We start from the raw sequence: 16,184 nt of genomic DNA on the forward strand, positions 1-16,184 counted from the left end.
TTGCTCGAGCTGGAGCATGTGCCCGCTGGGCACATGAGGGCATCAAGCAAGGTCAGCTGTTATACCTATCATTAATATATTAGCTTGAAACATTCCATGCCTTATCAACAAGTTTTCTCCCACAGTTTCATGAGGAGCACCTTAAAAGGGAAGCGCTAAATGTGCTCACTATTGTGGCCAGTCCTGAGTGTCAACGACACCTCGCTATGGTTGCTAGAGGCGAAATCCAGAAGAATGAAACGCAGGCAGGGCTTGGGCCCTTTAATTTATTTAAGGACTTGGTGAGCTGCTTTCAATGTTACCTTTTGATGTAGCAATGAAAATTGTTTATGCTAAATTTTCTGTACCTTTCTCAGCAAACTACACTGTTGGACTGCTTGGAATCTTATGAAGTAGGAGCAAATATGAAGTATAATGTGCTACTGCCAGAGGTAACTGTTTGTGCATCAGAACCACATTGCCTGCTTGATGCCTAAGTATTGACCATCCTCCTTTTGTATCTTGTCAGGCTATCATCTTCTCCCTGATGAAAATACATAACTACTCATGGGAAGAGGCTAAAACCAACTTTATTGAATACTCTGCTATTGTCGAACCCTGCCTTGAAAGTCAAGAGTGATCAAGTAGAGTAGAACATCTGGAATGCCACTCACCAAAAACAAGAACAAAAAGTTCTCACTTAATTTTATTGTTTATTTTGAAAATAAATGTGTTCTGCAATTTACATGCTAAGTTTTACTAAACCCTAAATTCTTCTTTCAAGGATAACAAACAAATTAGACCTGTGCCTCCATGAAATTCAACAAATAAGTATTGACATGCTAGTGTCTGTGACAAATCCATGCAAGTGCGGCTCACTCACATAAAATTTTTTTAAAGAAACCCCAAAAGAAATGAGTAAGAGACCACATTTTATCACCCTTGACCAAAAGCAGCTGAGGTAGAAGAACAAGCATCAGTAGCATGACAGGAAGATACTCGCCAACAAGCACTTGTTCAATATATTAGACATCTAAAATTAAAATGAGACCAACGTCACAGAGGTCTTGGGCCCTCACAGCACGTCATCATTCAGAATCTTTGGGCATGAAATCAATAGACAGTGATTTTTTTTTTGTGTATGATAAGCACCCTCAAGAACAGAGCTCATAGCCAAATAATTATCTTGAATGTTAATAGTTCTCAGATACAAGAGGATGAATATGTTTAAGTCTTAGGATTGTACTGGATAAAATCCTCAATTGGGCAGTGCATTTGGAAGTAACTAAAAACTCAGGTCGAGTACTTTTATACTCAAACAATTGTGATGCCTTCCTCCCAGTTTATTACTGAATAAGTAGTATGCTACTTTCTTCTCCCATATGAATTATGGACTTGTAAGATAGGTCAGTGCAGCCGCTGGTAGGATTACTAAAATTTTCAAATTGCACAAACTTGCTGTAAGGATATTGTCTAACTTACCGTGTGATGCATCATGTAGAACTATTTTTAGAAAGCTCAAAATTCTTACTCTCCCTTCTCTCTCTCTCTCTATATGTACTATATTGAATTCTGAAATCCACTCCCATAATACTAGAATAAAGGATATTCATACAAAATTCCAGAGGTAATTTTGGTGAGCACGATGCATTAAATGAAGGTTCAACTTTTCTAAATAGGCTTCCATCCAGTATTAAAGTTATTAAGGACATAAACAAGTTTAAAAAGACACCTAAGGATTATTTCATTGATAAAGAACTTTATTCAATTGTTTAGTTCTGATTATGCTTTTCCTCTGTTTAGTGTTGTACGTTTTTGTAAGTGGTTTTGGCCTTTACTCTGAAAAAAGATGATACAAATAATTAAATGACTTGGATTTGGATAGGATAATGCCATTGGCATATGTGTGTCTGTGTGTGATCATACATGATCAGTTTAGTACAGAATTTGAATAACGAAATGAAATGGTTGGAGTAGACATTGATCGAATTAATAACAAACATGTTTATGTATCAATCCTTTATTACGAGATTCAGTATGTAACAGAACAATACCAATTATTTTTCAAGTATCATTTTAATTGCTTTTTTTCTTCCTGCTTCAGCTGCTGCTGATGTTGCTGCTTCTGCTTTTCCTCCTTATTCAGTTGCTGTTTATTTAGGCCTGCGGAATTATTTAGCTTTGTTGTGATGGTTGTTTTCAGGATCTCCGGCTTCTTCTTCTTCTTTTCATCATTGGCATAAAAAAATATTGACAGAATAAGTTGTCATTTACAGAAAAATAATAAACAAAATAATTGGGGGTGATAAACACTGTCACAGGTGACAAGAATTTACTTTGATGAAAAGTTTAAAAGAGGGACCACAATGAAGCAAACAAAATCATTTCAAGTCAATTTTACATTTGACACTCATCTTCACTGGTAAAACTTCACTGGTAAAACTAAGGCATAGTATTACGCCTCTTTGAAGCGTACTAAAATCTGGAACGCTCTGCTTCAAGCGTAGAGTTTGTACGCTTGAAGCCAAGCGTACTCAAGCCAGGTCAGAAATTCTTACGACCTGCTTCAAGCGTAAAGTTAGTACGCTCAATTTCAAGCGTAATGAAAGCCCAGGCTCCATTTTACAAGCAAAGGAGAATGCGCTCATTCATCGTACAAAATCAGCTCAATTTAATTTAAGATAATATCTCGGCTTCATGCATCTTCCACTTAAAAAGTGAACTATCAAAGAAAATTACAAAATGTATGAAAAGATTCTTGTGGGCTAAAGTCCTTAAGGCCTTTAGGACTCTAGAACATTCCAGAAGTATTTATACCTGGATCAGTTCTAGCATTCACTCTTCACACACTTACCTTGTAGTGCTATCCATGAATTGTTCCCCCTGGTTTGGTCTGAATGTTGATGATTTGTTTCTTACAGTCTCTAGACTGCTGAGGCTGGTTTTCATGTTTCCTGATCCTTGCCCTCAAGTAAGAACCAATTGCTACCGCTGCCCTACAAGTTCTGAGATTTGATGGATGCAGGGAAAATATAATTGAAACTTGACATCATTGAAAGCATTCAAATCTACCTTTCGAGTATTCCTTTAGCAGTATATTTGGAAATAAACAATGCCATACATTAAAAGTTAGTAGGAATTATATTACTAAATTTAAAATTCATGAAACGAAAGCAATGAGTCACAGCCGTCTTGAATGGGGTCTCTCAGTTAAAGATGATCCCGAGTTGTGAAGGTCCAGTATTCGGATGTAAACAGCTTCCAGGACACGAGATGTTTTAGCCTAAAGAGAGACAGAAGGAGAAAGAACAACACTTAAAAATTAATTTTGACTGTGAAGGGAAATCATAGTATTTTAATTTCTATTATTGAAGGTTCATCTTTGAGAATTAGAGCTTATGAAAAGAGATGAGGAATTTAAAAAGAAGTATGTGTTCTTCAAACAAGATGAAACAGCGTTGCCAGAGACAAATTAACTGAAGCTGGACTGAAACAATGACATACAAGTGGTGACTACACTTACTTGCAGAAGCTGCTGTAGTCTGGAAACAATGTTCTTTCACCAAGCAGGGCTGCAGTGATGGCGACACAGCCTTTTCACCTTGATGTAAAACTTAATAGTCCACATCTTCTAAAGCTGATGATCAACGCACTTGACTGCAAAACAAACAGTGGGAACAGTTAAAAACAATGGAGGTACAGTTGAGACACATACTACACTTCATGATTTTGAATGAAACTTTTTAATAATAAAAACAAAGAGAGGAATTTTTACAGACTATGAACACTACTCTTGGAGAGAGAAAATAAAGTTTCAGAGAGAGCAAACTTTGCACTTTCATTCTTTGAGTAATCAACAATAACGTACATAATTTTACAGTCTGTGAAGCAGATTCTAATGTTTGTGACAACACCGTACTGATAAACGGTATGAAATTGACTTCCTAATATTCTTAAATACACAGCCTACATTCTATTGATAAAAATGATAATTGGACTGCATTTCTTACCTTTCCGTCTTGTCCATGCTGTTGCCGCCCAACTACATCCAGTTGTTGAATGAAAAGTGGTTGTTCTCAGCATGGCTCCCCTGCAAACTTTCCTCCTCGGTGATAACAGAATGCTCCTTTCATACCTGTACAAAAAGACGAGGCAGCACTTTAGGCAAGAGCAATAACATACAGACAGAAAAGTTGCCTATGCCATCCGGACGGGGTTAGGTCACCAAAATACGAGACGATATTAAGCCAATAATGCGAGACACAACTTGGCGAAGTCATTAGGAGACGCAACACGCATGCAAAAGTGCAGAAAGAATCTATTGCACTAGACTAGTGAAGCTGAGAGACAAAAGCACTCGCAAAATAGCGAGAACTCACTTTTGCGAAAACGAAGGGGCTGGCGGAGACAACAACAAAAACATTGTCTGGGGCTGCATCAGAAACGTCTCCCTTACATTGCAGCGCGTGTCGCTCGTTGCCCCGCAGCCTCGCTGTGATGGCACAAGTACCTTCAGAAAGCTTGAGACATGCCCTTTCAGCACGCCAACTTTTTTTTCCGCTTACGTCCTCTCGCTGCGCAGTGCTGTGGACGAACTATTGGTGCACTTTCGGACGCCACCCGGCTGTTGTTGTCTGCTCTCCCGCAGTGTGAAGAGCAACAAGTATCTTATTTGCACTCGACATTGAGGGTGAATAGGTGAAGAGATGGCGGTTCAGAGATGTTGACAAACTTTATTTCAAACGGATCAGTTTCATCATTTGCACCATGTCAAGCATTTTGAAGTTGTGCCCAGTGTGTTGCCCGAAGAAATGATTGATCTTGGACCCCTATTTTGTCCAAGCTTTACATGAACTTCTAAACAGGTTAACCATGGGTTTACTCCACTGGCTGCAAGTGCTGTGCTGTAAGTTGGCAGTTGGTGGCCCTGGTGAGTTGGAGCGGGGATCGGAAGGATCGTGAGCGTGTGTGTATGCAGTGAAATGAATAAACAGCTTTTCACTCACTGCTGCGTCTTTAAGAAGTAAGGGTGTTCCTCATTATTCACTTGTTTTCAAGCTAACCTTGTCTGGGTATTGAAAATCGTCTTTGTATTTGTATTTGCTTTCAGGTTAAGTCATGACGCGCGTGATTGTCGAGAAAGGGATACGAGAGGGCACTTTCTATTTCCATGGCCCCGACGGCTTCTCATACCATTTTAACAAATTTATGAGAGGAGGCCGCGCTTCATTGAGGTGTCTTTATTATAACACTACGAGGCGCTGCATGGGACGTGCATCCTGTGCTCGCAACGGTTCTCAGTTTCGCGAAGGAACTGTACACCGCCACAGATGCGTCAAGAACAACTACTTCGTTGTAGGGCGTCGCTTTCGTTCAGCAATCATGAATGAATGCAAGCGCACAGAATCCGCTACACTGTCTCTGAACACGATATACCACAATGTACGGAGAAGAATGAGGCAAGTAGTTTAGCACCATGATACGTCTGTTGTTCATTGCATTCCAATTTTTGTGATCTATTTTTTATTCATGCAGGGTGCACCCCGTTGCTGCCGCTCATTGGCACTTTGTGAAACTGAGACCATCTATGGATAGAGCCAGGGCATCGACACTCCCTCCCATACCTCACACCCTTAGTGAGCTTGCTGCTGTTCTAGAGGATCAACAGTATTCCTTTCTTACAAAGACGCTTGATTCTGAAGATTTCATCTTCTTGGGGAAGTTTGGACAGACTAGGGACCGGACCAGGGTACTGATTTTCATTTCAAGGCGACTGATGGCTTTTATGAGTCGCATGAAAGAAGTAATGAGCGACGCCACATTCTCAAGTGTTCCCGCAGCGTTGGATTGTGCCCAAGTGTGGACAATCCTAGCCCTACGCCGAAATCATGTGAGTATATTCAAGGTTACTTCAACAAAATTTTTTCTTTTATTTTCTCTTTTCCATTGATGAAAAATTATCTCAATTTTGTAGATTGTTCCTTTGGTTAGAGTTCTTATGCAAAGCAAACTTCAAGCATGCTACACTGTAGCATTGACAGCATTAAAAACAGCAATGCCAACATTTAATCCCAGGAAAGTGAACTGTGACTTTGAAACTGCTCAAAGCAATGCTTGGCTGGAAGTATTTCCCCACATTGAAGTCAATGGCTGCCTCTTTCACAGCTCAAAGGTATGACTGTACTTTCATTTAATTGCTGGTTTGCGCTTGCCTTGAGCAAGAAATAAAATTTTTTGTTGTTTTTAAATAATGTCAATAATGTCTTTACTCGCAGGCTATTGCTGGTCATGCCAAGAGCATTGGACTTGCTATTATCATACGAGACAATGAGGAGGTGGATAGTCTAGTGCGTTCAATGTGTGCTCTGGCACTGCTTCCACATCAGAGGCTCGATGAAGGGTTGACAGTTCTCTCCTTGCGATGCTATGAGGAGGGCCATTGGCAGCTCCTGCAGCCCATGTTCATTTACATAAGAGACACATGGTACACCCCATCAAAGAAGAGAATGTTCAGCGTTTACAAATGTCCTCACCGCACCTCCAATGCCTGTGAGAGCTGCAACTCTACTCTCCGAGCTGCTGTTGCTCAAAAGCACCCAAATGTCTGGTCTTTCATGTGTAAGTAAATTGCACACACAAAAATTTTATGGTTGAAATATCTTATTTCATTAACATGTGTCTTACAGTTGCATTGCTACATCTAGAAGATGTCTCCTATTTTGATCTATGCACTCTTGATGCGGGCTTTCAGCCAAGCAGAAAGCGAAAGGCTTCTGTCCTCGCTAATGATGAAGTCATTGCCGGACTTACTGAGGACTTAGATGGAGGCTTCATTGACATTGACTCATTCCTGAGAAGAGCTTCACATAGGATTCAGAATGTTTACGACCAGATTATGAACAACTTGTAGAGGCAGAGTGAGAGCTGCAACTCTACTCTCCGAGCTGCTGTTGCTCAAAAGCACCCAAATGTCTGGTCTTTTATGTGTAAGTAAATTGCACACACAAAAATTTTATGGTTGAAATATCTTATTTCATTAACATGTGTCATACAGTTGCATTGTTCCTGTTAAATTTTTGGAAAAATTGAACACTAAACAAGCATGCATGATTTTGTATTCAGTGTAAATCTATCATTGTCTCACTAGTTGCTTTGTTACTGACCAAACAGAGTCCTCAGTAAGATTTTTGAGCAGTCTTATGAGCATGTAGCGATAGGTTTGGTAAGAAATTAGAAGATTTTTGAAAGCTTGAATGTCCTTTCAATTTAGACCTGACCTACGTAAGTGTCGAGTTGTAAAGCCAAAAGAAAAAAAAATTAAGAAGATAGTGATGTTGTCTTGTCAAGGGGTTATCTTGAGTCATAGCTAAGACAATTTTTGTTCTACCCAGAAGGTGTAGCTTCCTTCAACTCAGAGCATGCATTTTAGATCCTCAAACAAATCAGTAAGTAAGGTGTGATAGGAAAGCTGAGTTGTGCTAAAAGCACATCCATGTAAGTACTTTCACATGATTTTGACAATAGGTGTGTCTTCATCAAAGTTGGGCCTGGCCTTTATATCTTTGTAATCCGATTGTCTTCAAGTTCACACAGAATGATTGTAAAATGTTGGAAAAAGCAGATTTTTAGAAACAACTTTGTTGACAAAAGGTGCGCAACTTTAATAATTAAAACACGTTCATAGTTGGGCTTCCAGCACCCATCTCAGATTTTTCCTCTCACAATTCTGCATCACTGATCTAAATAAAGAAATAGAAATCATGTTCTGTGTGAAAGGCAACAACACCTCATGGGCATAATATGCCATTTTCGGTAGAAATATCAATTTTCAATGCCTTGACCTACGAATATCAGAGGTTGAACAATGCGCCCAGAACAACAAGACGAATAGATTAGCTTCCATGTCCTGCATTGTGCTCTCTGCTCTGTGAACCAATGCATTAAGGTAGTGGGGAGTTTGCTTTTAAGGGATGCTTGAATTACCTCTGCTTACTGGAGCCTGCGCTTTGCTTGGTTGCTCTTTGTTTTATGCTTTATACTATTGCCTCGTTTCACTCAGCAGTAAGTTGACTTGCTTGTACGTTCTGCTTTGATTGCCACTGCTTTGTGCATGTCTCGTTATACTTCCAGCCATGCGTTCAGTTAGTTGGGATTTTGCTTTTAAGGGATAATTATTTCTAAAACTGGCTTGCACGCTCTGCTTGAATTACCTCTGCTTACTGGAGCCTGCGCTTTGCTTGGTTGCTCTTTGTTTTATGCTTTATACTATTGCCTCGTTTCACTTAGCAGTAAGTTGACTTGCTTGTACGTTCTGCTTTGATTGCCACTGCTTTGTGCATGTCTCGTTATACTTCCAGCCATGCGTTCAGTTAGTTGGGATTTTGCTTTTAAGGGATAATTATTTCTAAAATTGGCTTGCACGCTCTGCTTGAATTACCTCTGCTTACTGGAGCCCGCGCTTTGCTTGGTTGCTCTTTGTTTTATGCTTTATACTATTGCCTCGTTTCACTCAGCAGTAAGTTGACTTGCTTGTACGTTCTGCTTTGATTGCCACTGCTTTGTGCATGTCTCGTTATACTTCCAGCCATGCGTTCAGTTAGTTGGGATTTTGCTTTTAAGGGATAATTATTTCTAAAACTGGCTTGCACGCTCTGCTTGAATTACCTCTGCTTACTGGAGCCTGCGCTTTGCTTGGTTGCTCTTTGTTTTATGCTTTATACTATTGCCTCGTTTAACTTAGCAGTAAGTTGACTTGCGTGTACATTCTGCTTTGATTGCCCTTGCTCTGAGCGCTTGGCTTGCGCCTTTTTTTACCTGCCTTTGCCTTCAGTACTATGCGCTTTCCAAACTGTGTTATTTAATTATGCTATGTCCAAAATATTATAGATGTACACATTTATTTTAATTTCTTTCAGTGATACTAGTGTTACAAGTGGTCATGTATGCATGAGTGATAAAGAAATAAATGGAAAATAACAGTACCAAATGTGTTGAGAACAAATCTTTTATTCACTGCCAAATTAACCCAAGGCTTTTGTGTCTCCTGGTCCATGGAATTCTTGCCTTCACTGTACCTCTGCTGGTTCCTGTAAACAAACATAACATTGCACCTGAATAAATTTGCATTAAATGTATCTGATCCCCTTCTCACATGTCGCATTTAATTTGATTAAAAGAAAAATAAGCCAAGCTTGACACGTTTCTAAGTCACTGTCCGGCCAAGGGAAAGACTCATCGCTACCCCACGACCGAGGGACGTTACAGCAACGCCATGCAAGATCCCTTTTCGCGCCTGGGGTATGGACAATGTCGTTTCTTGAGCAACGGTTGGGACACGCTGTAGCAACACAAGCTGCGACCAAAGCATGGCCCACCGATACACAACGCATGCGACATGAGCGCCGTATTTCGCAGGTGCGCGCACGCGTGGAGTATCGACAGGATGTCACTAGCGTCACTGCGGCCAGTGCCCACACACGACGTCCCGATAGCACGGATGGACACGGGTGGCGTCGAGTGAAGGAGTACTTACAAGTGGCAATCTATGTGACGCACGCTAGGGCTGCCAGTATTTACTGAATGGGTTCAGTTCTTGAGCAGCACGTTTACGTGACCTCTTTCTGGTCGGGTATGGTTAACACATCACCTTTTTATACGTTGCAAACGATTCCCGTGGTGCAGCATCCGATCATTTCCCCGCAATCACCTCGCCTCCTCCTCCAAGGTACCATCATTACAGTATGTCGGCAAATACCAGCAAACCACTGTGAGCCCCGTGGCCACGCGCTGGACTGGACCGGACAGGGCCGGGAGCGCCGGGCGGGTAGGCAACACTTACGCCCTGGACGCACGACTAGGCAAGCCTACCCCCCAGGCGCTACTAAGAGCTCAGTGTTCATAGTGCGAGGCTGGGCTTCTTTCACAGTTGAGGGAGTGTCTAGGCTCAGCGAGCCCTTTGTGGCCATCGAATCTCCCTCCATCGTGGTTTCTTGGGACAGCGTGGTTATGGAAGCCATAACACACTTAAGACCGAGGGGGTATGCGCTCTCTGAACCTGTGTACCGACTACGTATTACGCTATTACGCTCTATTACGTCACAAATTAATCGGAATATAGCTAAAAACGGCCTAAAATACACCAAAAATGATAAAATTTTGACAATTTCGGCTATTACGCGACTATTACGCGTATTATTACGCGTGCTATTACACATAGAGTGAACCGACTATTACGCGAGTGCATACCCCCTCGCTTAAGGCGCTCAAAACCAGTGTCTTTAACCCGGGTACTTGGATTAGCGAGTCCCGGAACTAAAGGGTTGGGGGCTTGCCCGCTCCAGATGGCTCTCAGTCAAAGGTCCGGAGTTTTCAAGCATGAGTTCCAGAACGCTAGTGTCCCTCGTTCCATAGTGTTTCGCGTTCCACCTGGTGAACAGGTGAACCTGCTCCGCCAAAGTCCACGTCCACTGGGCGCAAAGAAACGCTGCGGTACACCCCCCCCCTCTCCGAAACCCGTCTCTGCATCCGCTCTTGAACAGACGGGGGTACTGGGAACGGGAACGGACTGCACCGCTCTGTGAGGTGACGAGCGCCCGGCTCGGTAGGCAGCACAGCACTCACCTGTGGTTTTGACGGGCCCGTTTTGACCGTCTCCCGTATGATGCGCTGATGGGTAGAGGGGTCCACAGCATGGTGCCGCGGTGGCAAGTCGGGTGAGACCCTTCAATTGAATATTTCTATTGAATATTTCTATTGAATATTTCTATTGAATATTTCTATTGAATATTTCTATTGAATATTTCTATTGAATATTTCTATTGAATATTTCTATTGGGTAGGTCAACTGAGAGGTCGGTCAAGTGAAACGATTAAAAATAGGGTTTTCGAATATTTCTATAATACAGATTTATTCAATATTTCTATCAATATTTCTGGATTAGAAATATGGGTAGGTCAACTGAGAGGTAGGTCAACTGATCCACCCCGGAAAATAGAAAGGTCATACTTTTGACCGCTTAAACGGTCTTACTGAAATGTACGACCGAAAAACGGCCATACTTCGATGTAAGACCGTAAAACGGTCATACTTCGATGTATGACCGAAAAACGGTCATACTTTATAGTGTATCACGGCTGATATATCTCTAAGCTAAACAATAGCCAGTCTCGCTGATGTCTGACCGTTTTTTTGGTCATACATTTAAGTATGACCGTTTTTCGGTCATACATTTGTGTATGACCGTTTTTCGGTCATACTTTTTGTATCACCGAAAATCGGTCAGATGTCTCACCCTTTGAATTTCAGTGGCGGGCCCGTCTCCAAACGACGAATATTATTATTCACTGCACTGCAAACAACGGTTCCTGGTTTTCCCAGGTAGCCCGGATTAAAATTATAGACGAGTTTCATAAAGTTCGTCAAACCAGGCACTTGTTTTAGCTTTGTATTCTTCAACAAGAAACGTAATACTCGTCGGAATGTAAATTTTGTCACGTTCGTTTGAACATGATGTCACATTCGTTTGAGTCTGCGTCGTTCCATCCTAAACCTTAACTGTAGACTGTGTCAGTGAGACATTTTCTGCACAGATTCAGCCTTACAAAAACCTCACGAACTATTAAAGCCTTACGAAGTAGAGTTGCTTGATGTAACGAAGTATTTTGACCTTCGCAAGCTTACAACAAAATACTTCGTAATTTACGAACAATTTCTTTGTATTACAAACTGATTGGTTTGAACCTTACGTATGTTCAAAGCACTTCGTAAGGTTGTAAGCGTGAGTGTCTCGCTTGTTAAAGTTTGATAGGTTTTCTTGTTTCGGGGCACTCACTGAAATTCGAAGGGTGAAACATCTAACCGATTTTCGGTGATACAAAAAGTATGACCGTAAAACGGTCATACACAAATGCATGACCGAAAAAGGGTCATACTTAAATGTATGACCAAAAACAGGTCAGACATTAGCGAGACTGGCTATTGTTTAGCTTGGGGATAAATCAGCCTTTACCTGTGATACACTACAAGTATGACCATTTTTCGGTCATACATCAAAGCATGACCCTTTTTCGGTCTTACATTTCAGTATGACCCTATTTCGGTCGTACACACTCTAAATGTCTTACGAAGAAATTTCCCATAATACGAAGGAAATGGCGCAAGCATAATACGAAGGTGGTTTTTCTTCGTATTACGAAGGCTTTTCTTTGTATCTTACAATGAAAAAGCTTAAAAGATTCGTATTACGAAGGAATATTGCTTCGTATTATGCTTGCGCCGAATTCACTGTAACATACGAATAACATAGGTCAAATTTCATTGTAAGACATTTAGAGTGCATTTCAGTAAGACCGTTATAGCGGTCAAAAGTCTGACCTTTCTATTTTCAGTGCTGAGGCGTTTCATTTGTCCAGTCGGCGCGCACGTGGTTCGCGGACGGGCCCTGGCGTCTCCGGGGGGCAGTTTGCCGCAGGGCGCTCCGATCTAAATGTCCGCAAAGGAGCGGCCCTGCCGGCCCAGCAGGCGGCGAATATGCGAGCGACTTCTGTCTGGAAGTCCCCTTCCCCTCCACCGGACTGAGAGTCGCTTCGTCGCTCTGTCTCTCTCTGTCTGTCGCCTTCGTGGGGCTTCTCGCCGAAGTGCGAGAGAGACAGAGTGACGAAACGACTCGCTGGAGCCTCCAGAGCCTCCAGGGGGCGCCGTCGCGCCCTCGGCCCCGTCGGACGTCGCAATATGAAAGCGAGGAAAGAATGATGCCGCGAAGGGACGACCTGCCGTCTATATTAAACTGCCCACGCGGGGCCAGCAATCAATGACCGCGGCGAGAGAGGAGAGAGAGAGAGAGAGAGAGAGAGAGAGAGAGAGAGAGAGAGAGATGGAGAGATGGAGAGAGAGAGAGTAGGTGAGTGTGTTTAGGTGTGTGTTTGAGAGAGAGAGAGGCTGTAGGGGTGGAATTGGAAATGCCTTGATGGGCTTTAGGTGTCTTGGCCGTTGTTGCGTACAACGCCCCTTAAGCCCGGGCGGACCTTAAAGTGGGCACCGCGCTGCGGGCGGGGCGGGGTGGCGGTGCAAGGCTTGCGAACTAAGCCATCAGCCCGGCCCTGCAGGACCCAGCGCAGGTGCACGAGGTGCTGCTGCATTCCATCCCGGCCGAGGTAATGCCGTAAAACAAAAGCAAAACATAAAGTTGAACGAAACCAAAAAAAAAGCAATCGCGAGGCGAAAACTGTTCCGCGGAGAAAAATCTGTCTGGATCGGTGCACGGTGGTGTAGTGCGGTATGCATTTAGCTGGTGTGCCCCGCCTCCGCCCCACCCCCACCCTTGCCCCGCCCCCCCGGGGCCGCTAAATATTCCAACGCCTCGTGGAGGTGCCTCCAGGCGGCCGGGGCGGGCTGGGGTCGAATCCCGGCCCTGCCGAGCGATGTGCGGAGGGCGGCGCAGGGCCAACCGGGCGGGTCATGTGGAGTTTTCCAGGCCCCGTGCATGCCGATCAAAGGGAATACGAGGCGGGAGGGACAGGCCGACAAGCCACACTCGGCGAGGCGCGGCCCAAGCACAGGGCCCGGCGGCCCCTTCACCTGTTCATTTTCCACGCATTTCACAGGAAAAAAAAATCACGATTACCCGAAGGCGAGCAGAAAGAGCCGGGGTCATTACTCTTCACTGAAAAACCAAACGTGGTCTAGATTACACCACTGGTGTGGTCAAATGGGTGCCATTTTGGGCACGTTTAGTTTGGTCTAGACCACGTTTGGAGTGATATACGTAGACCACACCAACAGATGTTGTCAAAATGGCACCCATTTGACCACACCATTTGGCGTGGTCTAGACCACGTTTGGTTTTTCAGTGTTGCTCTTGTTCGAAGGGAGGTTTGACCATTTAAATTTTGGGGAGGATTAACTCATAACGCCAGCCAAGAGGGTACAACCGTAGCAAAGCTTGAACACCAAAATTCATCAAAATTGTGGAGTTTACTGATTTTTTTAAAAAAATTTTATCGAAATTCTTCCCAAAATTCAGAAGCTTTTGCCTGAAATTCATCGAAGTTCAGCCGGAATTTATTTGATTTGTACACTGAAATCAGAAGCAGCTAACGAGTGATATCCTACTAATCCACTTAAACATTCACGGTAACGTAACAAAGGGAGGAATAGTGGCGAAGTGCATCCGTGACTTACAATTTTTATTTAGAAAATAAGTTTGTTATCGTCTAGAATCCTACACACGAATTATAACTATTTTGGTACGTGCTCTTATACAAATAGTTCTATGCATACGCGCTTTTCGCACATATTTGAACGCGATTCCGCACAAATTTTTGCGACTGTGCTTCCGAAAAAGATCGCATGTTTAAAGTGGTGTGAGCTCTGAGAATGAAGGAGTCGAAATTACGACTCAAATGTTGGGCTGGGTATTCTTTACTGCCCCAATTTGGGTGTAAGTATGATCCTCACCCCAAGTTCGCTGGTAAGTTATGCCTTGCCAAAAATTGGGCATTGATTACGATTATTTCATTCTCTGTGTCGGCCACGTGTCGGCCACGTGCGAAATGGTCCACACGGTAAAAACGGATCCTGGTTTTCCCAGGAAGCCTACGGTGGAGACATCACTCTCATTCCAGGAACGCGACATCACGTTGAAACGAACGTGACAAGGTGTCACGTTCGTTTGAGCATTGTGTCACGTTCGTTTGAATGTGAACAAGCTGATTTTTGGCCAATTCACATCAAACCGAATGTGACAAAACGCTCAAACGAACGTGACATTTTGTCACGTTCGTTTCAACGTGATGTCACGTTCCTGGAATGAGAGTGATAGGGGACTCTCAGGGAGTTCCTGGGAAAACCATGTTCCTTGCAAATACACGTGTACGCTTTTTGGAATCGCGTCCCCCACCCTCTTGGAGGCACACTGTGGCAAAAAGGTACGGAAAATCCTGTTAATTTTTTTGCCAGGATTCTCCGTAGCCATCTTGTCAATATTCTCCGTAGGCTCTTACAGTATTCTCCGTAGGGCCGCACAGTATTCTCTGTAAATCCGCACAGTCTTCTCCGTAGGACCTCGAAGACTGTATAGTCCTACGGAGATCACTGTGCGGTCCTACGGAGAATACTGTGCGGTCCTACAGAAAATACTGTAAGAGCCTACGGAGAATATTGATAAGGGGCCTACGGAGAATTACCACAAGCTGTTTACAGAATTTTCCGTAGCTTTTTGCCACAGTGCAGTGGGCAGACTGGGCGGCGTCCGTCCGGGCGTCGGATCGGCAGGGGCCGGCAGGCGGGGACTCGGCGGAAATGGGTGACGTGTCCGAGGGGTGCTCACACGGCCACGCCACGCGGCCCGGCCGCGCGAAGCCGGGCGCACTTCGCACCAACAGCCTCTTAGCGACAGAAAGACCTCCCGAGCTGCCCGGCTGCGCGAACGCGCCAAAGTTGGAGGACGGGAGGACGGAAACGCCGTGCGAAGAGGGGGGAAAGGGGAGGGGGAGGGGGAAGCTTCCAGTTTGTCTGTAGGTGAGCCTTGGCCGTGCCCCCACATGAAGGCTTTATTGCCCAGCGAAGCCCCCGAGGTAGCAGCGAGCAGCGGGGCGCCGGGGCACGCCCAGGCCGCGGCACCCTAGCCCGGGGCACCCCAGGCCGCCGGGGCACCCTAGGCCGCGCCCGGCCGACTGTCCCGTTGGCGCCGACCCCCGCTAACCCCACAACGCCTCTTTATCGGTCCATCTGATCAGCAGGCCGGTTCCGTCGGGCTGCCCCTCTGTCTCGCACTCGCTCGGGACGCCACACGAGTGCGAGAGAGAAAGATTGCCGCGCGGACGCAGTCCGCAGGGCGATACCGGACCTCGCCACGAAGGCCGGCGCTAGGCCGGCTGCAGACTGATTCCGGGCGGGTGGTCTCACTCTCTCGCACTCAAGGGGCGCCCCGTTTCGGTGCGAGAGAGACAGAGCGACGACTCGGACACAGCCTGCCGGGGGGATGAGCGCGTTTCGCCCTCGGGCCTCGCCCGTCGGCCAGGACGACTGTAGCGGCAGAGAACATAGTTGCGAGAGAATCATAAAATTGGAGTCGAAAATCCCGCAAGCGGAACGATCCGGGCCGACGCTTGGTTTGCTCGTAACCCGGCCGGCTGTGTCCTGGGGCCTCGGCCCGCCTCGGCCGGGGCTGTGCGACTCGCAGCACGGCGCCCTTCGGCCGGACGGC

The 16,184-nt window shown here is 44.7% G+C and overlaps 2 protein-coding genes and 1 long non-coding RNA gene across 4 annotated transcripts; 2 read left to right on the top strand and 1 right to left on the bottom strand.

Moving 5' to 3' along the window:
- LOC117643918 lies at positions 1-648 on the top strand. Its single transcript, XM_034383104.1, has 4 exons — positions 1-51; positions 126-281; positions 357-431; positions 509-648. Exons 1-4 carry the CDS (start codon positions 34-36, stop codon positions 617-619), a joined length of 360 nt encoding a protein of 119 aa, XP_034238995.1. The 5' UTR covers positions 1-33; the 3' UTR covers positions 620-648.
- A 1,845-nt stretch (positions 649-2,493) lies between these two features.
- On the bottom strand, positions 2,494-4,491 carry LOC117643622. Of its 2 annotated transcripts, XR_004587629.1 has the most exons (4): positions 4,359-4,491; positions 3,990-4,114; positions 3,503-3,636; positions 2,494-3,262 (listed from the first exon to the last, which is right to left on the bottom strand). It is a non-coding gene; the product is annotated as an uncharacterized LOC117643622 (long non-coding RNA). The 2 variants fall into 2 exon arrangements; XR_004587628.1 differs by having other exon boundaries at positions 3,990-4,462.
- A 606-nt stretch (positions 4,492-5,097) lies between these two features.
- Positions 5,098-6,376, top strand: LOC117644041. The gene is made up of 5 exons (XM_034383226.1): positions 5,098-5,213; positions 5,515-5,869; positions 5,954-6,151; positions 6,255-6,321; positions 6,366-6,376. Exons 1-5 carry the CDS (start codon positions 5,098-5,100, stop codon positions 6,374-6,376), a joined length of 747 nt encoding a protein of 248 aa, XP_034239117.1.
- The last annotated feature ends 9,808 nt before the right edge of the window (positions 6,377-16,184 follow it).

Source organism: Thrips palmi, unplaced genomic scaffold, assembly GCF_012932325.1.
Source record: "Thrips palmi isolate BJ-2018 unplaced genomic scaffold, TpBJ-2018v1 HiC_scaffold_17, whole genome shotgun sequence".
NCBI classification, from domain to species: Eukaryota; Metazoa; Arthropoda; class Insecta; order Thysanoptera; family Thripidae; genus Thrips; species Thrips palmi.